The sequence below is a fragment of the Hyla sarda genome, chromosome 10 (genome assembly GCF_029499605.1).
Source record: "Hyla sarda isolate aHylSar1 chromosome 10, aHylSar1.hap1, whole genome shotgun sequence".
NCBI classification, from domain to species: domain Eukaryota; kingdom Metazoa; phylum Chordata; class Amphibia; order Anura; family Hylidae; genus Hyla; species Hyla sarda.
In genome coordinates, this window is record NC_079198.1 from 25,235,986 (window position 1) to 25,258,853 (window position 22,868).

At 42.1% G+C, this 22,868-nt stretch overlaps 1 protein-coding gene across 4 annotated transcripts in view; it reads right to left on the reverse strand.

Annotated features, from left to right (window-relative positions):
• The window catches only part of POLD1 (DNA polymerase delta 1, catalytic subunit), a 147,429-nt gene that overhangs the window by 14,015 nt on the left and 110,546 nt on the right, over window positions 1-22,868 (reverse strand). For all 4 annotated transcript variants that reach the window (XM_056541849.1, XM_056541850.1, XM_056541852.1 and 1 more), the window contains 2 exons: window positions 19,526-19,658; window positions 18,016-18,129 (listed from right to left, as the gene is read on the reverse strand). In XM_056541849.1, the coding sequence (XP_056397824.1) occupies window positions 18,016-18,129; window positions 19,526-19,658 (247 nt within the window). The remainder of the gene's footprint in view (window positions 1-18,015; window positions 18,130-19,525; window positions 19,659-22,868) is intronic.

Sequence of the window (22,868 nt, forward strand, 5' to 3'; positions counted from 1 at the left end):
AATGCAAAGTAGGATTTTCATATTGTCTCTTGAATTGTAAAACAAAAGAATCTCCCACACAGCAATAAAGGTCCTTTATACCTGCAGAGCCCTTAGTAAAATCATATATTTGTTTAGATGTTTCAAATACTGTACATGTGAGTGGAGGGTGCCAGGTAGGAGCAGGCCTGGAACAATTCACCACTGTGTACTTATGTTGTAGTGGTTGTCTGGCGCCAATGTATGTATGTATGTATGTATGTATGTATGTATGTATATATATATATATATATATATATATATATATATATACACACACATATACACACACATATGGTGTATATATATTTTTTGCATAGGCTCAGGAAGGCATGAAAACAAAATTGATCCACCAATAGTGTAGCCAAGGTAAAGCCAGGTATCAACTATGCACTGGCGATAGCAGTGATCTGTCTCAGCCAGTGACTTGCTGAACAAAACTGTACCTCTTCTGGAGCTGATAGTGGATGCCAAACTTTGTATTTCTTAGCCAAGTGTCAAGGAAGTGGAGCTAAGCTGCTTAAAGGAGTACTATGATAAGCAAATAAATATCACCATAGAATAGGGTTTGTAAATACCTTTAAATAGAGGTGTGATCTCCAGGATCGGTCCAGCGGTTCTCCAGCTACAGCCCCCGGTAATTTTGCATACTTCCGGGTACTGTACGTCTGAAACTGACGTCATAATTGATGTTACCCATCATTCCTAGTGCATATGATTCCAGTCACAAGCCCTCCCTCAGTCTTTCTCCCCACCCCTAATATTATTCTTCACAACGCCCCTCACTGCCTCGTATTTGCCTCCCCGTCTCTAGCCACCACCCAGAGCCACTTCGCCATCTCCTCCCCCCCTACATCCTCCAATCAAGCTGAGATCGCGCTGCATATTGGCGTAGGTTGCTTTGTGAATATAACAGATAGTTACGGCGGCGTAACTATCTGTTATATTACTGGTGGAACAAGATCACTCCTTGTATGCTGGCGAGTGCGCATGCGCGCGACTCGCCGGATGATAGGAGGGAGGTTAGAGAGGCGTTAACTCAGCCCAGCGAATGCCGGCTGAGTAAGCGAACAGCGTTATGAATATTCAACTTGGGGCGTGACATGGACGCACTGTCTGGGGAGGGCTGACAGAGGGGAGGAACGGAGAAACGATGACGTTTCGTTGCAGACATGGCCGCTGACACGCACATACTGAGGAACGACAGTCATAATGCTGTGAGGGAGGCTGCACTTCCGGATTCGCTGTAAAACAACGATGCGTACACAGAAGGCAATGGAGGTAATTGGGAGTATTATATAACTTTGTAAATCAGAGCTAATGGCGTTAAAAAGATTTAGTTTAGAGTACTCCTTTAAGTGCCACAGCCTGGCATACCTCCTCCCTCTTCTCACCTCCCAGCCTCCTTGACTGACATATAGAGTCCTGTACATTAATCAGGAAGGCGTGCCAGGTTGTGACACTTGAGCAGCCTGGTACAACCTCCTTGACACTTGGATGTTGCCTTTTAATTTTTCTGCCATCAACATATTTTACATTAAATAAATAAACCTTCACTTACCTCCAGTGCTCCCCCGATGCCTCCAGGGGTCTTCTCCGGTCCCTGCTATGATCATCTTCCTGTAAGAAAGTATGACGTTTGGGCCCGGAGTGACGTCAGGGACCATAGAACACTGACGTTGAGCTAATCACTGGCCACAGCAATGTTCTGCCATGGCCAGTAATTGTGTGAGGGGCAGTATGATACTATGGGCCCCAGCTTTCCCACAGGAAGAAGATTGCAGCCAGAGAATAGAGTGGGACATCGGAGGCAACGCAGGAAAGCAGGAGGTAAATAAGGATTTATATATATATATATATATATATATATATATATATATATATATACACACACACACACATACATACACATATATATGTGGAATGGGTAGTAATCTAAAAAACAGAACAAAAAAAAAAAAACTCCAGTCGGATGACCCCTTAAATGGCTCAAGTGTGGACATGTAGTCAGCAACTGATTACATTTGAGTAATTCTTTAAATGTATAAATGTTCGGGCTTGGTCCCAAAATGCATCACCCCATGCTTTAGTGTTGGAGTCAAAAACACATAGATGTTTGGAAAATTACTTAAAAGTCATTAGCTGACTATGTTCTGGCCATTAAAGTCTATGAGGTCCTAACTTGTTTACATCAGCATCCCATTTTGACAGGTTGCAAACATATAGGTGCCACAAAAGTCACAATTGGTTGTGTGAGCCCAGCCAGTCATGCAACTCAGTCAAATAAGAATGTTACTTTAGCAGAGGGAGAAGAGAAGCGGCCATCATATATCTTTTATGTCTCAAAGGAACAATGGATTATAAATCCAACTTGAACATACAGGAACTGTCTGTCAGACCCCCAAATGTGAAAATGACAAGTAAATTCACCAAGCTATTGCCATTCCATCCAGCACTCCATCATCCTATTCTCCCTACAAGTTATGGGAAGTACCTAACACATACAAAATGTGTCACATAACATGGGCTCCACTTGTGTTCACTTTTAGTAAAGTTTTTTTTTTTTTTTTTTTTAGCTCATAGATAACTCTGCCAGCAGTAATAACATATTAGGGGACTATTAAACAACAAAGCCCTTTTTATTACTTTAATTGATATATAATATATTTGTTAGACGACTCTAGGGAACAAAATATGATAAAAAGGAGAACAGGATGTCAAACCATCAGTGGTAATAAAGAGCTACCAGCAGACCCCTGCAATATCGGCTGCGGCACCCCAGACATCCGGTGCACGGAGGGAACTTCGCTCAGTGCCGGATGACTGGCGATGCGGGGCAGAGGCTCGTGATGTCATAGTCACGCCCCGCTCATTACTTCATGGCTCCGCCCCCTCAATGCAAGTCTATGGAAGGGGGCGTGACGGACATCACACACCTCCCATAGACTTGCATTGAGGGGGCGTGGCCGTGATGTCTCGAGCCGCCGGCGCTGCACCCGATGCTCTGAACGAACCCCGGGTGCAGCAGGGAGATCGCGGGGGTCTCCAGTGGAGGGAGCCCTGCGATCAGACATCTTATCCCCTATCCTTTGGATAGGGGATACGATGTCTAGGAACGAAGTACCCCTTTTAAGTTCACATTGTAATCTTTGTTTTTACTGCACTCACAGGACATGTCATCGATGAGTTTTAATATGTTATTTGAGAATCATCCTATAAGAAAAGGACCCTAGTGACAAGTTACTGCTCCAAAGTCATATCCATACGGGGTTGTATTCTGCTGGACCTCTGGGCCAGAAACTGGACCCATGAGAGGATCCTCTAGTAGGACAGTCCTTTTGCACATTCATTTAACTCTATTCCCTAAATATTACAGCATTGCTGATAATACCCTAATCTATGATATTCTATACATAGTTTTGCACCTAGAGCTCGATCAAGCTGCTTATTTATTTGCACTTACCATCATTTGCATACATTTACATACGTAACAGATTAACAGGGTGCTTTCCATACACATTAACTATGCTGTATACTTATCAGTCGGTCTGGGCTACAAGGTCCAGTATTAACCGGGATGTAAATTGAATTCTGAGCTGAGATACCATACTAGAAGAAGCCTATTTGCTTACTCCTAAGAAATCTATGTACTCTTCCGTCGATTACTAGGAATCTTTTCTGGCCCTAGAACAACAAAAAGTGGGGTGTCTATGAAAGGTCAAAATGACACTTAACCATAGTGGTACAACTGTTGTACACAAAGGGCCTAAAGGTGTCGCCCATAGGTGACAAGCAGCCATCAGATCGAGGTCATGAACTGAGAATTCTCTGGACGAATTAAAGGGGTACTCCGGCTTTAAGACATCTTATCCCCTATCCAAAGGATAGGGGATAAAATGTATGACCACTGGGGTCCCGCCGCTGGGGACCCCCGCAATCTTGCATTTGGTACCCACCTCTTTGAGCTGCACGCTGCGCTGCCAGCTCACAAACTGCCGGGTGCCGACCACGGGGCTGGAGTATCGTGACATCACGACTACGCCCCCGTGTGAAGTCACCCCCTGCCCCCGCTATGCAAGTCTATGGGAGGGGGTGTAATGGTGGGTGCCGAATGCAAGACTGCGGGGGTCCCCAGCAGTGGGACCCCCGCGGTCAAACATCTTATCCCCTATTCTTTGGATGGGGATAAGATGTTTTAGGGCCAGAGTACCCCTTTAAAGGGGTACTCTAAAAAGAAAAAATGTTTTCTTCCAATCAACTGGTGCAGAAAAGTTAAACAGATTTGTAAATTACTTGTATTTAAAAATAATAATCCTTCCAGTACTTTTCAGCTGCTGTATGCTCCACATGAAGTTCATTTCTTTTCTGTCTGACCACAGTGCTCTCTGCTGACACCTCTGTCCGTGTCAGGAACTGTCAGGAGCAGGATAGGTTTGCTATGGGGATTTGCTCCTACTCTGGAGAGTTCCTGACACGGACAGAGGTGTCAGCAGAGAGCACTGTGGTCAGAATAAATTCAAAAAGAAAAGAACTTCCTCTGTAGTATACAGCAGCTAATAAGTACTGGAAGGATTAAGAATTTTTTTTTTTTTTTAAACAAGTAATTTACAAATCTATTTAACTAACTGGGAACCAATTGATTTAAAAACAAAGTTGTTTTCCACCGGAGTACCCCTTTAAGTGCAGAATTGTCTGGGCCTTCTGGCTTGACATCAATAAGAGAAATTTTGTTTGCTATTTCAAGTATTCCAGGGTAGGAAGATTGATAATATTAGCTGCATTCAGTGTGCATCTGTGTGTGTGTGTGTGTGTGTGTGTGTGTGTGTGTGTGTGTGTGTGTGTGTGGGGGGGGGGGGGGGGTTGTGCATATTGAATGTTTTTTCAAGTGCTGGTTTGTGAGAATACGGCCAGCTATGCATACAGAACTACGCCCCCAACCCCTCCCCAAACATTAATTATTCACCCCCTGTTCAACATTTCTATCTGGATACATTTTTTTTAGTAAATGTCTTAAAATTCTGAAAAGCTTTAACCCCTTCCTGACCCATGACATACATGTACGTCATGTGTCGGGTGGGCGGACATGACGGGGGCCCGCATCATGACCGGGAGATGTCCACTGCTATCATCTACCAGTAAGGACGGACAGCGGAGAACGCTCCGATGTCCGTCATTTAACTGGTTAAATACCGTGATCTATACAGAGTGTTGGGTGTGCTCAATCTGTAATGTGTCTGAGAATTCCAGTACGATGTAGACCCCTAATTGCTACATCTATATTTTGACATGCAAAATGCTTGAAAATTATAGAAAAGGATGTGCTGGGTCTCAAGAACTAAAGGCGGTGTTATGGCTCAAGAATGTAAATTACTAGTGGTGTAAATAATGGTGGGAAATTATGTAAATGCAATGGTGTGAGTAAAATGAAAGATATGGGGGGGGGGGGGGGGGGTAGATAATGCCTAAAAACTACCAAAAGTGCACAAATGCAGAGTTAAACAGTTATAGTGTGCTTAGTTTATTAAAAAAGTAATACGCATTAAAATAACCAGAGAGGATGTCGGCTCTCCACTCTGAAATGCAGTAAAACAGTGTAGTTAGTATAATAAAACAAATGATAGCGAGATGTTATGTGTAGTGCGTCTCGGAGGTCAGCAGATTTACACTAAGTACGAAGAGACTGTCAACTCACCCAACCTCAGGGAATTGTCCAGGAAGGGGGACCCTCTACAGCTCCAAGGTCCTGGTGGATATTAACAGCACTCAAGCTTGTGCTGCAAAGTCTGCCTAGTGACAGACAAGCCGTGCTGGCGAGCGGTGTTGGCTGTCCAGGATTTAGGATGCTGTGGGTCCTCGTGATATGACGTATGGTGGATGCTGGCGTGCTCGAGTAAAGTTGTTGAATCGATAGGTGTCTTTGAAATCTTTAAAGGTAATGGCTTAGAGGATCCTCCAAGTGGTCATTAGACGCGTTTCAGGCTAACTTAGCCCTTCTTCAGTGATGTATAGAGTCGGTGTGAATACAAATGGTATTTATAAGGTTCTGAGTTTAGGTAGGTGGTAAGACCTGAAATGGACTTCTGCATAATCACACTTTTGGTGGCTGGATAGTTAAAAGTGGGACTGGATTGTTGAAAATAAAAATAATAAAAACAATAATAAAAAAAAAAAAGGGGGGGGGGAGATTGCTGATTCACATGACAATAGTTGGGGCTAACAATTATCCCTATAAATATGTTTATGTTAATAGTGTATAAACATGTGAAATATATAGTAAGATGGTCCACAGTGAATACATAGTAAATGTTATAAAAGATGGTTGTAAAAAATGGTAGACAATTAAAAATATTTCTAAAAATTATAAAAAATTACAATAAAACTCTGAATATTTCCAGATCAGCATTAAGCTCGGAAGGTGCCAGAGTGTTAAATTCGTAGATCATTTTGCTTCCTTCTCTTGACATTCTGGGAATGTGTTCTCCTCCTTTCCATCCTCTGTTTACTGATTTTAGGGCTACAAAAGACAATCCAGATGGGTCACAATCATGACATTCTTTAAAGTGCATGGATAAAGAGTGTTTATCAAATCCCGTTTTTATGTTATACATGTGTTCGCTCACTCTTGTCTTTAAACTTCTTTGTTCTTCCAATGTATTGCCTCTTACAGGGCCATGTAATCATATAAATTACAGAAGTACTGGTGCATGTCAAGAACTCTGTGATATTGTGTTTGAAGAAACCATCGAAGTCTTTGGGAAGTTTGTCACTTTGCAATTGCTACACTTCCCGCATTTGTAGAATCCTTTCAAAGATAGCCAGGTTTGCCCTCCTTTTCTAGCATCGGTTGTTTTGTGCTTGGTGCTAGTTTTAATCCAAAGGTTTGGTACCTTTGTATACACAATTCTAGCTTTCTTGGTGAGGATTGGGGCCAACGTTTTGTCTTTCTGTAGTAACGGCAAGTACTTGTTAATAATCTGTTCTACTTTTTTGTACTGGCTGTTGAATGGTAGGACAATTTTTGGTTGCTTGATCTTTTTTGAAGGATTTTTCTATAAATTATTTTTCTCTATTTTGTTCTCTAATTTTGTTCTCTAATTTTTGCCAATGATTTCAGCAACAGATGTTCTGGATATTGTTTCTCCTTAAAATCATAGGTTCCTTCTCAAAGACTCACTCTTCCGTGCAATTCCTCTTTAGCCTTCTATATTGGCCTTGTGGCACATTTAGCAGCCACTTGATAGGTGGCAGCTAATAAATAGGATAAAGGAGTTTCTAGCTGTTGGTTTTCTGTATGTCTCACATATCAACTTTTTATTTCCAACCTTGATTGTGAGATCTAGGAATTTGACGTGCGTTCGACTTGTTTGTGGAATAAAAATTAAGTTAAAAACATTAATATTAAGAGTGGTTAAAAACGTATTCAGTGTTTCCTCCGTACCTCTCCATATCATAAAAATGTCGTCAATGTATCTGTGCCAGAAGACCAGATCCGTGCTGAGTAGGGGGGGTGATAGATGTTTTTTCCCAAAAGCCCATGAAAAGTGGCGCGAATATTATATACTTGTATTATATAATATTATATACTTGTATTAACTACCAACAAGGCATTAAAGCTGCCTTTCATTTTTCAACACAACAAGGGGATCTCCTACCCGTCCAGATTGGGTTCTTAACAGAAAGCATGGATTTTATTCTCACTCATAATTATTTATTTTTTACTAAACTTTTTCATCATCAGACAGTTGGCACCACCATGGGGACCAAATTTGCGCCAAGCTATACCAATCTTTTCATGGGCTTTTGGGAGAAAACATCTACTGTTTCACTGTGAACCATGTTACTATATAATTCACATTTTTATACATTATTAAACATATTTATAGGGATAATTGTCACCCTTAACTATTGTTTTTTTTTCTCAACAGTACAGTCCCACTTTTTACTATCCAGCCACCAAAAATGTGATTATGCAGAAGTCCATTTCAGGTCTTACCACCTACTTAAACTCAGAACCCAATAAATACCATTTGGATTCATTCAGACTCTATACATCAGTGAAGAAGGGCTAAGTTAGCCTGAAACAAATTAGTCTGATGGCCACTTGGAGGATCCTATAAGCCATTACCTTAAAGATTGCAAAGACACCTATCGATTCAACAACTTTACTCGAGCATGCCAGCATCCACCATACATCGAATCATCGGAGCAGGCGCTCATGAGGACCCACAGCATCCTATATCCTGCGCAGCAGACACCGCTGGCCAGCACAGCTTGTCTGTCACAAGGCAGACTTCGCTGCACGAGCTTGAGCTGTGAATATCCACCAGGACCTTGAAGCTGTAGAGGATCCCCCTTCCTGGACAATTCCCTGAGTTTGGGTGAGTGGACAGTCTCTTCAAACTTACTGTAAATCTGCTGACCGCCGAGACGCGCTACACAACATCTCAGCACAAGCAATTGTTTAACAGCGCTGAATCAGTGGTCACGAGACGAGGGGCTCCAGCGCTTCCTCGGCTGCGAAACCACGCTCTAAGTGTCTGACTTTTCCATTTCTATTATGTGGACTTCCTTTAGCAGTATATGAAGTGTAGTTCCTTGCTACCAAAAGGTTTTTTGGCTATCATTTGTTTTATTATACTAACTATACTGTTTTACTGCATTTCAAACCAGAGTGGAGAGCCGGCATCCTCTCTGGTTATTTTAATGTATATCACATTCTTGAGCCATAACAACCCCTTTAGTCCTTGAGAACCAGTACATCCTTTTTTCTAATTTAAACATTAAATGCCGCTATTCCCTGGTGTCTAGTGGTCCCATAGCCCCCTGCGATTACATTGTCGGATATGGGTTGCTAGGGAAGCCCAAGGCCTTACCGTGTCCTCTGTAGAACTGGGGGGGCTGAGAGAGAAATCTGAAAGCGGCGCCTCGTGCGTTACCCTGGATAGAGGGAGGGGGGATTTTCCCTTGCAGGAAGGGAATGCAGGCTCTATAAATTAGCCGCTCACCTTGAGCATATAGGAAATACCAAACAGCCAAAATTTTTGGTTACATTACATCCCCCAAAAAAATGTAATAAAAAGTGATCAAAAAGCCAGAACTTCACAAAGTGGTACCCTTTAAAAACTACAGCTCATGGTGCAAAAAAAACAAAAAACCCTAACATAGCTCTGTAGTGGAAAAATAAAGTTTATAGGTGTTTATTTATAGTTTATTTTTTATTTTTCAAGGTTTAAATTTCTATTTAAACATAAAACGAAACAAAAATTATTCAAGTTTGGTATCATTGGAATCAAACTGACTCATAGAATATATTTAGCTTTAAATAATTAGCTTTACTAAATATTTTGAACTCCAAAACAATTATTGCCATACAAAGTTGTGCAATTCCATATTTTTATAATATTTTGCCCAACATATAATTAAAAAAAAGTATCAATGGAAAGTACAACACGCCACTAAGAAAAAAAGCCCTAATACAACTTTTTCAGTCGAAAAAATAAAAAAGTTATGGGTCTTAGAAGGTAAGGAGGGGGGAAAAAAACTTGAGCCAGAAAAAAAAAAAAAATTTGCTGGGTCATGAAAGGGTTTAAGTAGTTCAATGTTATGTTCAATAAATGCCCCTTGACAAAGAAACAAGGAAGCGAAACATAAGTTTGAGAAACTGTATTTTTTATTTATGCTTTTATGTAATTATATTTACCCAATAAAGATTGCATTTTGTATTTTATTGAATCATTTAGTGCCTCCCATTTTAGTCGTGTGTTATGTTGAACAAAATTACAAGGAAATGGATGAGCCCATGCTTGCTGTTTTTTGGCAAATACATGGCATTAAATTTAGTGCAAATCAAATAATGCCAGGTGTTGGCAGTCAGCCTTTCTACTACCAAGAAAGTTAACCTAATATACTTTTATTTTATTTGCATTTCACCTCACAGTCAAATTCTGCTGAAACCAACAATTACATCCACATGATAGCAGTAAATGGAAGTGGCTTTCTGATGGCATGTTATATATCAGCAGGGGAGTTGGCATTGCCAAGGCTGGTGACTATCAATGCGGTTGAGTTGTTTCCATTACGGGTTGCCTTTTAATAGCTATACTTTGTTTTCACAAAATACCAATCTAATTTATACTGATCACCCCAATCCTTTAACCCCTTAACGACGCAGGACGTAAATGTACGTCCTGGTGAGGTGGTACTTAACGCAACAGGACGTACATTTTACGTCCTAAGCATAACCGCGAGCATCGGAGCGATGCCCGGATCATGCACGGCAGGTCCTGGCTGCTGATCGCAGCCAGGGACCCGCCGCTAATAGCGGACATCTGCGATCCCGCGGATGTCCGCCATTAACCCCTCAGATGGCGTGATCAATACAGATCACGGCATCTGCAGCATCTCTGTCACTAAAATGGATGATCGGATCGCCCGCAGCGTTCCGATCATCCAGCACAGCAGACGGAGGTCCCCTCACCTGCCTCCGCTGCCTTCCCGGCGTCTTCTGCTCTGATCTGCATTCCCGCAGACCAGAGCAGAAGATGACCGATAACACTGATCAGTGCAGCTGTGTCCTATGCATAGCACTGAACAGTATTAGCACATTAGTACAGATCACGGCGCAAAAAATTAGCCCTCATACCACCGCTTATACAGAAAAATGAAAAAGTTATAGGTCTTCAAAATAGGGAATTTTAAACGTACTAATTTGGTTAAAAAGTTAGCGATTTTTTTAAGCACAACAGTAACAGAAAAGTATGTTATCATGGTTATCATTTTATTCGAATTGACCCAAAGAATAAAGAAAACATCATTTTTACCATAAATTGTACAGCGTGAAAACGAAAGCTTCCAAAATTAGCGAAATTGCGGTTTTCTTTTTAATTTTCCCACACAAATAGTATTTTTTGGGTTGCGCCATACATTTTATGGTAAAGTGAGTGATGGCATTACAACAGACAACTGGTCGAACAAGCCCTCATACTATTCTGTGGATGAAAATATAAAAGTTATGATTTTTTGAAGGCGGAGGAGGAAAAAACAAACTTAAAAATAAAATTGTCTGAGTCCTTAAGGCCCAAATGGGCTGAGTCCTTAAGGGGTTAAGAGCTCTGTTAGAAATATCATCCAAATCTAAACTTTGATCACTCCAATCCTTTAACCCCTTAACGACGCAGGACGTAAATTGTTGTAAAGTTGTTGTAAAACTCCAAAAGTCAGGCCAGGTTGGTTAAGCAACATATATACTCAGAGGTAAGACTGATCAGCAGGGGGTGCCAGGAGTCGGACCCCCACTGACCTGCTATTAATTGCCTATTATACATTAAAATGTAAGTCGCAGAGAACCCTTAGATGACACTATGCCAACAATGCTTGCATATAATTTACAATCACTGTAATGCCATTCAGAAAGTAAACATTGACTTGTGCATGGTATTACCAACATGTACTCTCTATACAGCACATGTGAGTTCCAGTGCAGTCAACTGCACCTTCTGGGTACCAGGTTGAGACTCTTTTTCCCTGGTTTTGCGATCCAGCTGTATTTTTACCAACATGATTTCTAGAACCGTCTAAATCCCATTACTGGCTATACTCCATTGTCCTATAGATCAATTCATGATTATTAAACTTCACAGCCTTTGAGAAATTCATTTTCATCTCTACTACTGGATCTTGCTTAGTGATGATGGACCGAAAGTAAATGCGGGCAAACATGAATCTGGCGCCTCGGCCATCGATAGCTTTAGTCTGCATAAATGCCTCTTTTCCAAGTGCTCTGGTTGCCCAGAAAAGTCCGTAAGACAATTGTGTCCTAGGACTGCATACATCTTTTTTAGGCAATCAGAGCACTTGAAAAGCGGCACTAATTTATTTAGACTAAAGCAATCAATGTCCGAGCTGTCAAGTTAGGGTTCGGCTACATTAATGACCCAGACTGACAGCATAATACACCTGCGATCAGGCTGGGACTTGTGGCCATAATAAGGAATAAAAAAAATAAGAGGCCCTATGCTAGAGGTGGGGAGGTCCAGCCGAGCTCACTCATCTATGTTTATGCCAGTGATTGGTAATTTTGTGGCCCAAACCAGTAATATGCGCCTATCTCACCAGTGAAATTACTGATACACATTCATCCTCATTCTTTTTGCTTTACAAAAATTGCACCTTAAAGGGGGTCCTACGCCCCTAGACATCTTATCCCATATCCAAACTGGTGATATTCGGGGGGGAGGCCCCGCTCTTGACATCACTGCCATGCCCCCTCAATGCAAGTCCATGGTAGGGGGCGTGGCGTCCGTCACGCCCCCTACCATAGACTAGCATTGAGGCGGCGTGGCCTTGACGTCACAAGCAAGGCTTCGCAAGCGGGGTGGAGGCTCGTGACATCACAGCCACATTCCACTCTTGACGTCACGGCCACACCCCCTCAATACAAGTCTATGTGAGGGGGCATGACTAACGTCACGCCCACTCCCATAGACTTGCATTGAGGGGGTATACTGTGACGTCACGGGCCTCCGGCGCTGCATCTGACACTCTAAACCAATATCGAGTGCAGCAGGGAGATCGTAGGGGTCCCCAGCAGCGGGACCCCCGTGATCAGACATCGTATCCCCTATCCTTTGGAGGAGTACAACTTTAAAAATCCTTGCAATATTGCAGACAGATTAGAATTTTCACTTGGTAGCGTTCACACGCTAAACTGTTAGAAAATGGAGGCTGGAAAGTAAACATGAGCAGAAACGGATTTTTTATTATTACACCATTGTTGCTGCTTATTTTTAACTTGGGTCAGAGAAGAAATTGAGCAAAGGCAGCAAAAAATTAAGAAATGAGGAACTTTCTCTAACACACAATAAGAAATGGAACAGAGTTCTGGGAAAAGGGACACCCACTCAGCTACAAGATTTTTAAGCCAACTTTAAATTTCCACAAATTACAACATTTTTCTGTTAAATCACATGCTTGCAAAAATGTATAGACATTAGAAGAAACAGGTCATCACAATATGAAGTGCCCAAAGCTCAGGATCCCAAGCATCTCAGCAATACAAGTCAACCAGAGCTACGGCCTCCTGTGTCTGTACTAATTTGCGGCACAGATTCAGCAACCGAAGGGTGGGGGGCATGTTTAGAAATTCTGGGTCCAGTGGTCATTTATAGGGCTGGGGGAATGCTCCCTATTTATACTTTGGAATTTGCGGACCAAACTAGGCCTCCTAACTCGCTTCTTATATTGAGCTTAGTTCATGAGGTCTATGTATTACAAAAGCTTTACTAAATATACTCCCTTAGGGAACAACCCTCACCTATTAGAACTGCAAAGGTATTCTCTGCCTGAGGTGGTGGTCATGGTTAAGAATTTAAAAGGGGTCTGGATGCATTTTTGGAGAATAACAACATTACAGGTTATGGATTCTAGATCTATAGGGACAGAAGGTTGATCCAGGGATTTATTCTGATGCCATATTTGGAGTCGGGAAGGAATTTTTTCCCTCTAGTATGAGGTTTTTTTTGCCTTCCTCTGGTTCAACTCAGTAGGGACTCATTAGGGATATAGGTTGAACTTGATGGACTCTGGTCTTTTTTTCAACCTTATGAACTATGTAACTATGTATTCTGTCAACAAGGGTTGACCGCCTGTCTCAAAATTTTTCAGGGAGCTGAATTTAGAAGTTTTTAGGAGAAATTTTCTGTACCCCGTTGCTATTTCAATGGTTATCTACAATTATGTCAGGATATTGATGCTGAGTTGACTCCTCTTTCCATCCACGATGTTGTGGAATCTTTGTTTACTTCTAAAGATAGTAAAGGGGTTCTCTCAGCTACCTATGTAGCTTGTTACATTCCTGTCATCAAGCTTATCCTCCAACAGTGAAGGCAGTGTGGGAGGCGGATGTAGGTTCTCTTACAGATGACCAATGTTCTGACATCATCTCTATGACTAAGACTTTGGTCGTCTCTGAATCCCATAGGCTGTCTAAATTATTTTTATTGTACATAGTACCGTATTTTTCGTCCTATAGGACGCACCGGCGTATTAGACACACCCAATTTTTAGGGGCAAAATCTAAAAAAATAAAGATTTTGAACCCAATAGTGGTCTTCAACCTGCGGACCTCCAGATGTTGCAAAACTACAACTCCCAGCATGCCCGGACAGCCGTTGGCTGTCCGGGCATGCTGGGAGTTGTAGTTTTGCAACATCTGGAGGTCCGCAGATTGAAGACCACTGCATAGGAGGTAATACTCACGTGTCCCCGCCGCTCCGGACCAGTCACCGCTGCCCTGGATGTCGCTCCATCGCTGTCGCCGTGTCCCCGTCGCTCTGGAACGTCCCTGCTGTCGGCCGGGTATCCGCGCTCTCCGTCGCCGCCATCACGTCGTTATGCACGCCGACGCACGTACGCGACGACGGGATGACGAGGAAGGAGAGCGCCGGCATACAGGGGATCCCTGAACGGAGAAGACACCGAGGAGGCAGGTAAGGTCCCCCCCGGTGTCCTGTAAGCACTAACCCGGCTATTCAGTCGGGCTGTTCGGGACCGCCTCGGTGAGATTGCGGCGGTCCCGAACAGCCCGACTGAACAGCCGGGTTAGTGTCACTTCCCCTTCAGACGCGGCAGTCAGCTTTGATCGCCGCGTCTGAAGGGTTAATACAGGGCATCACCGCGATCGGTGATGTCCTGTATTAGCCGCGGGTCCTGGCCGTTGATGGCCGCAGGGACCGCCGCGATAGGGGTGTATTTGCCGTATAAGACGCACCGACTTTTTCCCCCCAGTTTTGGGGAAGAAAAAGTGCGTCTTATACGGCGAAAAATACGGTATACAGAACTCCTCAGTTTCCACATGGGATAGGTTTGGGTTCAGACTCCCACTGCCCTCATTGTGCACTAGATGACGCCCACCCAATGCATTTCATGTGGGAATGCCCTAGGTTGGTTTTTGGAAAGTGTTATCGTTAATTAAAGTACATGGTGTATTTCTCTCATTGGAAATGGTGGGGAAGAGGGGGGAGTCCAAGTGGGTATCTGTCAGGTCTTGTATTGCAACTGGAAATTGATTGCCCAACATTGTCTACAACCTGATCCTCAGACTGTTACTGAAGTTATCTCCAGAATTAATCAGATTTTCTGTTTAGAAAAGGGGGTGTATAAAAGTAAAGGAAAGCTGAACACAAATTTGAATCTACATGGAGCCCCTGGATTGACAGGCCTGGTTTGCCAACACCGTGTCATCTGTGCCTGTGCTCCTCAATGGAGGCTCTTCTTAAGCTGACAGCAGAGCGGTTAAGGCACCCAAGAGTTTAATATTTCGAGTTAGTTGTCATGAGTTAGGTGACTGCTATCATCTGGTTATGTATTCTGAGAATCCTTCTGTTCTGCTATAATGAGTCCTTTCTCTTTTTTTGTTTTTCATGATTGCTGTTTTAACAAGAATGGTGGTAGACTTGTCATTCAAACTCTGGTCCTGGATGAAGTGGGGAGAGGGGGGGGGGGGGGTTATGCTTAATTTTGAACATAAAGGTTGCTTGACCTTTTACTGTATGTTAAAAAATGTTTAATAAAAGCAACTTAATAAACACATTTTAATAAATTGTCACCATGCTTTGCTTTTCAGTAAAATTTGCCTCATTTTGATACAGTGTGCACTTTATATAATTTATCTCGTGGTAAATCAATGCCACATGTAGAAAACCACACAAAAAAATATATAAAATAACTAACTAAAGTAAGTAAAAAATCATTGCAAGAGATAGGGGTGTTGTATTCCATAACAAGATTAGCATCTCAGGGCCCGCGAACACCTAAACCATTAGGAGTAGTGCAGGATATTACTGATGGTTATGGGATGTTTTTATTGGAATTTATTAAAGTTATTCTCATTTTTCTTTATTGCCCCCAAAGTTTTAAAGGGGTACTCCGGTGAAAAACTTTTTTTATTTTTTTTAAATCAACTGGTGCCAGAAAGTTAAACAGATTTGTAAATTACTTCTATTAAAAAATCTTAATCCTTCCTGTACTTATTAGCTGCTGAATACTACAGCGGAAATTATTTTCTTTTTGAAACACAGAGCTGTCTGCTGACATCATGACCACAGTGCTCTCTGCTGACATCTCTGTCCATTTTAGGAACTGCCCAGAACAGCATATGTTTGCTATGGGGATTTCCTTTCACTCTGGCAGTTCCTAAAATGGACAAAGATGTCAGCAGAGAGCACTGTGCTCGTGATGTCAGCAGAGAGCTCAGTGTTTCAAACGGAAAATAATTTCCACTGTAGTATTCAGAGCTAATAAGTACAGGAAGGATTAAGATTTTTTAATAGAAGTAATTTACAAATCTGTTTAACTTTCTGGCACCAGTTGATAAAAAAAAATAAAAAAAAAGTTTTTCACCAGAGTACCCCTTTAACTTGACAGAAACTGGAAACTCATTACTGATTCGTTTTTTTTTTATAAATTGTTTTTTATTAAACATTTTTCAAAATGAAAAAAATCACAAAGGCTGCAGTAACCATCAGCATAACCTGGGAACATGCAACAAGTGAAGGAGGAAAGGGAAGAAGGAAGAAAAGAAAAGGAAGAGGTCCTCAAAGCCAGCAGCGCTCCAAAAGATGGGTACTAATAGGAAGCAACATGGGACAGTGACCCCAAAGTTACTATACAAGGTACCAAGAGGTATATTGAAAGTGTCCCCTAATGACCATTTGTGTGTTAGAGGGCAAAGTGGAAACGTAGCTTGCCAATACATTGAAAAATCTTACTATGTTCTCTTCTTTATGGAGGATAGCTTTAACTTAATCCATGGCTTCTACCATCAGCCAGGACCCACCAATAAATCTATTCTCTTTTTTTTTATTGAATTTTAAGATTCACAACATATATACACAACCAGTATATTAAAAAAATACCATCAGTAGCCAGGACCCACCGATAATGGGGGGACATCAGCGATAACACTGATGCCCACCATTAACACTTCAGATGTCTTGTTCAATACTTATCCCGGCATGTAACACATTATCTGGGCTATGTAGGACCTGTTGGACCACCCTAAGTGTCATTGCGGGGATCTGATGAGTCAAGATGTTGGCCTGCAGCAATCCTCTAGTATGGTCTGCCTTCTATGCATGGCAAAATGACAGGTGTCCATACAAATTACAACTGGTACCACAAAAAACAAGCCCTTATATGGGTCTGTGGATGGAAAAATAAAAGCGTTATAGCTTCTGAAGGCTAGGAGGTAAAAATGAAAACACAAAAATGAAGCTGCCTGTGTTCTTAAGGCCAAAATGGGTTGTGTCCGTAAGGGGTTAAGAGGATGGACAAGGCCCAACTGGCATCCTCTTGGAAGTTAAGTAATAACTTATAAATGAGAAGTATGGTAAAACAATAAAAGAAGAAAAATGTCTTAATAATGTGTAGAATGTGCCCAAGTGCCCAAATTGTGCTTCATTAATTAACAAGATTTTGGCGATGCAGGGCCGATTCCCGCGCCTCAGCGCAGCCCACTGGGCACGAGCTGGAAGAAAAGTCCCTGCAATGTTCCAAGAGAGTTGGTCTGTGAAGGGCAAATATAAATATAAATTATGAGTGCTCTAACAATAGATATTCTGTCCTTTACTACAATTCTCTTCTAGAAAGAGGAAATCCTAAAGTCACTTGTGCAAGGAACAATTTGAAAACTCTTCAAAATATTGTGCTAAATCCAAGTATAACCAAATAAAATATATATCAAGGAGAAAAGCTGGTTACTGATTAATAAGCAGGTTAAATGGGTACAATGAGAGTAAAAAACATGGCTGCTTTATTTGTGCAACAGGGTCACTTCTGTCCATAGGCTGTGTGTGGCTCAAGTGAATAGGGCTGAGATGCAATACCAGAAACAGCCTAAAGACAAGAAGAGGTGCTGTTGCTAGAAAGGAAAAAATAAATAAAACATAAAATAAAAGACAAAGTTATATCCCGACCACTTACCATCATCTGACCACTTACCATCATGGTTTAGCGTTGCTTTGCATCCAATGCAGGTGCTACGTTTCTTTGCAAATGCCATCAGACCCCCAACCTTGGAGGTAAGGACAGTCTTGCATCGTGTGTGTTCACCCTCTGCAAAAAAGAAGTGACAGAAGTGACTAGAAGGAATTAGTGTCCATAAAGAAGCCACTACATTGATCAAGGCCCTCACGGCAGTAGAGGCGCTAAGTCAACAAGAAGTTTTTCTAGGTCTCCAATGTTGCCCCACATAGTAAAAAACAAACTTTGTTTAAGAGCAGCCATGGATTTTTGCTTTGATTCATTCTTGCTTTGACTATTGTAACTCTTTACTATTAGGCCTTTCCTTTTCTAAACTCTCCCCTCTCCAGTCCGTCCTAAATGCCGCAGCCAGACTCGTCTTCCTCTCCAGCCGTTACCCAGATGTCTCCCCCCCCCCTGTGTTTAATGGTATTAAAGCGGCTTTGGTCTATAGATAACTAAGGGTGCGTTCCCACAGGGCGTATACGCAGCATATTTGACGCTGTGCAAAATTTGCAGCAGCAGCGGGAAATATGCTGCGTATTCCTCACTCACTATACACACAGGGCTTTCCAGCGGCAGCCATATGTGTGTAGTGAGTTTTGGAGGCGGGGCCGTGTGGCTCCGCCTCCAAAACTCACTACACACATAGGGCTGCCGCCAGAAAGGAAAATGCAGCGTATTTCCCGCTGCTGCGCAAATTTTGCGCAGCATCGAATACGCTGTGTATACGCCCTGTGGGAACGCACCCTAAAGAGGAGCCTGTGGTACTCATTACTCAATTATGACAGATCTCAATCCAAGGAGTGACATTCTTGTTCCCTAGTCTCCCACTCTGGATGGGTAGGGGAGGCACAACCTGCAGGCTTTCTAGGAGTTCTGGCAACATTTATATAAAATGAAAATAGAAAACAAAATATTTCAAAACTCTGATTTTCTAGTTTATCCAATGCTGGCAGTGTTCCATGGCAGACATAACAGGTTTAAAGGGGTACTCCGGCGCTTAGACATCTTCTCCCCTATCCAAAGGATAGGGGATAAGATGCCTGATCGCGGGGGTCTCGCCACTGGGGACCCCAGTGAACTTGTCGTCGCACCCCGTTAAAATCAGACCCCGGAGCGTGTTCGCTCCGGGTCTGATTACTGTCGATCACAGGGCGGAGCATTGTGACATCACGGCTCCGCCCCTGTGTGATGTCACGCTCTGCCCCATCAATGCAAGCCTATGGGAGGGGGCGTGACAGATGTCTAGGGGTGGAGTATCCCTTTTAAGGTAGATTGCACACATATATATATATATATATATATATATTTTTTTTTTTTTTTTCCTTAAATAAAATAAGATTTGCCAAGTATATGTGAAAATTATTATATTTTGAGTTGTCCAAAGAGATTAGAGATACGCTCTGACTTCCGGTTACCAGAGTGTGCAGTTAGTTAGGGCACAAATGATCTGTAACAAAAAGACTTATGAAGGCAAAATACTTACTCAGAAGCACACTCTCAGCTTTAGTCTCCCCCAGAATAGGCTCAAATATTCTCAGCAGGGGCTTCGCCAATTGTTGCTCCAAATAATATTGAGTGTCAATTGGGATGTTATTCTCAAGCACATAAATAGGATCCTAGAAAAAGCACATAAACTAAAATAATCAGTACAACAAAAAGTCTAAGAATCAACTCAAATAACCTACCATTATAGATCAGTTTACATTTGTTTTTCAAAACAGCAGCTTTTAGTATATAATGTAAAGCGGTTTTCTGCTTCATAAACAAATCATTGCTCTTCCACTTTAAATTTTTGGCTTCTTATTACCAATACTAGAGGTGCAATTTGTATTCCTCTTCTATTGAGGTCAAAAGGAACAAATTTTCCCCAAGTGATGGCAATGGGGGGGGGGGGGGGGGGGGGGACTTTTATTCGTGGGGGATGTTGGCGAACAGTGGTCTGTAATAAAGTACGATTGCCTTATCATATAAATCATAAAAACTATAAAATAAAGCTGCTGGTTTCTTAAAAAATAAACAATTACAACACTTCCTCAGTGCAGATACCCTTGTGGTTATTTCAGAACTTATTTCTAAATTTACATTGTAAAGAGAGAACACTAAGATAAACACATTGGTGGTTGTCATTACTTTGTCATATGCAGTCATTCTTTACTATACCGCCATTTAGCTGCAATGTGTGAACACAGGCTTAGAAAGTAAGGGCATGGCTGAGTAGAGTTTTTGATCTGAAATATGTACGTACCTGTCATTAGTTAACTGATCCCTTCAGGGAAGAGATATTATTTATGATGACAAAATCATATGTAAATTAGGCTTTTTGAGTCCACTACGACCAGCAAAGTTTGGCCTCTTTGCAAATTAGCCTCTCCTCTCTATGAGCTGGTCCCCTCCTCTACCCCTCCCCCAATAGACAGCCCCTGTGGGTTGAACTGAGTTGGGCTTTAATGGCCAAGAGGAACACCCAGTGGACTCCATGAGGGGCATTTATCAAAACTGAACTTACTTTTAGTTCAGTTTAGATAAAAAAAAAAAAGTTGCGGGCAAAGTAATGTCTGTGCGCCAAATTTATCAAATGGCACACGGACGTTAATGAACGCCCATTGAAATGCTTTGTTTAAATGTCGCAGAGCAGTGGCAAGCCGTGCGACAATTGTATTAAAAGTCGCACGGACCTTAAAGGGGTACTCAGCTGCTCAGCATTTGGAACAAACCGCTCCACGCTTGATTCGGCAGTTCGTGAAGGCACGGCCCGGCCCCCTCAATGTAAGTCTATGGGAGGGGGAGTGACGGCTGTCATGCCCCCTCCCATAGACTTGCATTGAGGGGTCGGGGAATAACATCATAAGGGGGCGGGGATATGATGTCACGACCTCCCGGCGTTGGCTACAGCGTTCGGAACAGTTTGTTCCAAATGCTGAGCAGCGAAGTACCCTTTTATACAATTGTGGCATGGAGACATATAGGGCAGGGTTGAATTGCCCTGTGATTTCTTCTACATCTGGCCCGAGCCATTTTTCGCAGAAAAGTCGCACACGATAGATTAGGGACCACTGCACAAAGTGATCCAAATCAGATCACTTTGTTGCCATGAAAATTTAAACAGTCTGATATCTCTACGGGCTCAATTGGTGGCAAAAAAAAATAAAAAAATCAGACTCTAGCTCACATGATGGGTCCAGATGGGTGGCTTCAGAACCCAGTATTTTAGCAACATTAACAGTGATCAAATGTTTTTTCCAGACCAACAATTTACTGTCATAATGTATGGCCACTTGACTCATATTACTCTGATAGATAACAAAAGATCATAATGTAAAGAATATAGTAGAAGCTCGCACTCACCATCGCTCATGTTCATCAGATGACGAGGCATTTCAGGATATTGCAGGGGCGCTCAGAGGCTAGCAACTGCTTTCGTACACAGCCGTGTACTTCTTCCGGCCTAGAGGCCGGAAGAAGTACACGGCTGTGTGCGAAAGTGGTCGCTAGCCTCCGAGCACCCCTGCAATATCCTAAAATGCCCCCTTTCATCTGAACAAAAGAACACGAGTGACGGTGAGAGCAAGCTTCTGCCATAATCTTTACATTTCGGGGCGGTGATGACAGGACCTTACTATGGGTAAGTGTTGCAGCATATGGTATACAGTATGCCAATTATATATGGAGCGTTGCACCTTCAGTCAGCTTTAGAGGCTGTTTATTAGTGAAGGCTTAGGCCCGGTTCCCCCTATAGGCATATTATACAAGCGAGACTCATATATTGCTGCTCACTTTATCTTTTATCCCTTACTGTCTGGTGACAGAATATCATTGGTGTGGCCTGTCCCATCTTTTCTGGATTCATAAGTCTAAATTATCCATGTTATTTTTGTACTACCAAAAAATATTATTCTTTACATGTATGTATTTTTAATAGATTAATCAAAAAAGCATATATTTTTAAAAGGGGTACTCCGGTGGAAAACATTTTTGTTTAAATCAACTGGTGCCATAAAGTTAAACAGATTTGTAAATTAATATATATATATATATATATATATATATATATATATATATATATATATTATTGTACCACAAAGCGTCAGAGGATACTGTGGGTAATGGGCTCTGCTGCACAACTCCAGTACGCTTCCCTGTAAGGCGTACTAATAGTTACAAGATGTAAAAAATAAATACAAATAGGAGTGTGCGCTGAGAAAGCAATGCAAATAAATGATAAATAGGTGGGTATATGAACCTACCTTGTGATTGTTGATACTAATATAGAATGAACATCTGATGCGAGCGGCTGAAAATGAATATAAATGAAAATATGCTAGTTGAAATATCCAGATGAAAAAGCATTCAAGGTGTATAAGTAATGATGGTGATGTGATATAATACCTGGATAACAGATCATTCGACTGATACTGTGTCCTAAAGAATATATAGGGGAAGGGTGTTGTACGTGTGGAAAATAGCGATTCCTTCCCTGACTTTCCTTCCCTGAGTGGGCTGACTTTTCAGGGACTGCAGCGCTTCAACTAGCAACAAGAAATACTCTTTAGTAGGTTGCTATTGAACGTAAATGGTATAGGGCTGACTGGTTTTGTTTCCAGAGGGTACCTGTAGTCTTCTGATGTCCGTAATCTGTTGCGGTAGGTATCACGATCTTCTTGGCGGGGCAGTGGGAGAACACTTCGGCAGTGGGAGAACGCTCAGGCCGATGAAGGAAGCCCGCAGTACTTCCAAAACGCGTCATCACTAAGCGTCATCTGGTCGAGACGCTACCGGCCGAAGTGTTCTCCCACTGCCCCGCCAAGAAGATCGTGATACCTACCGGA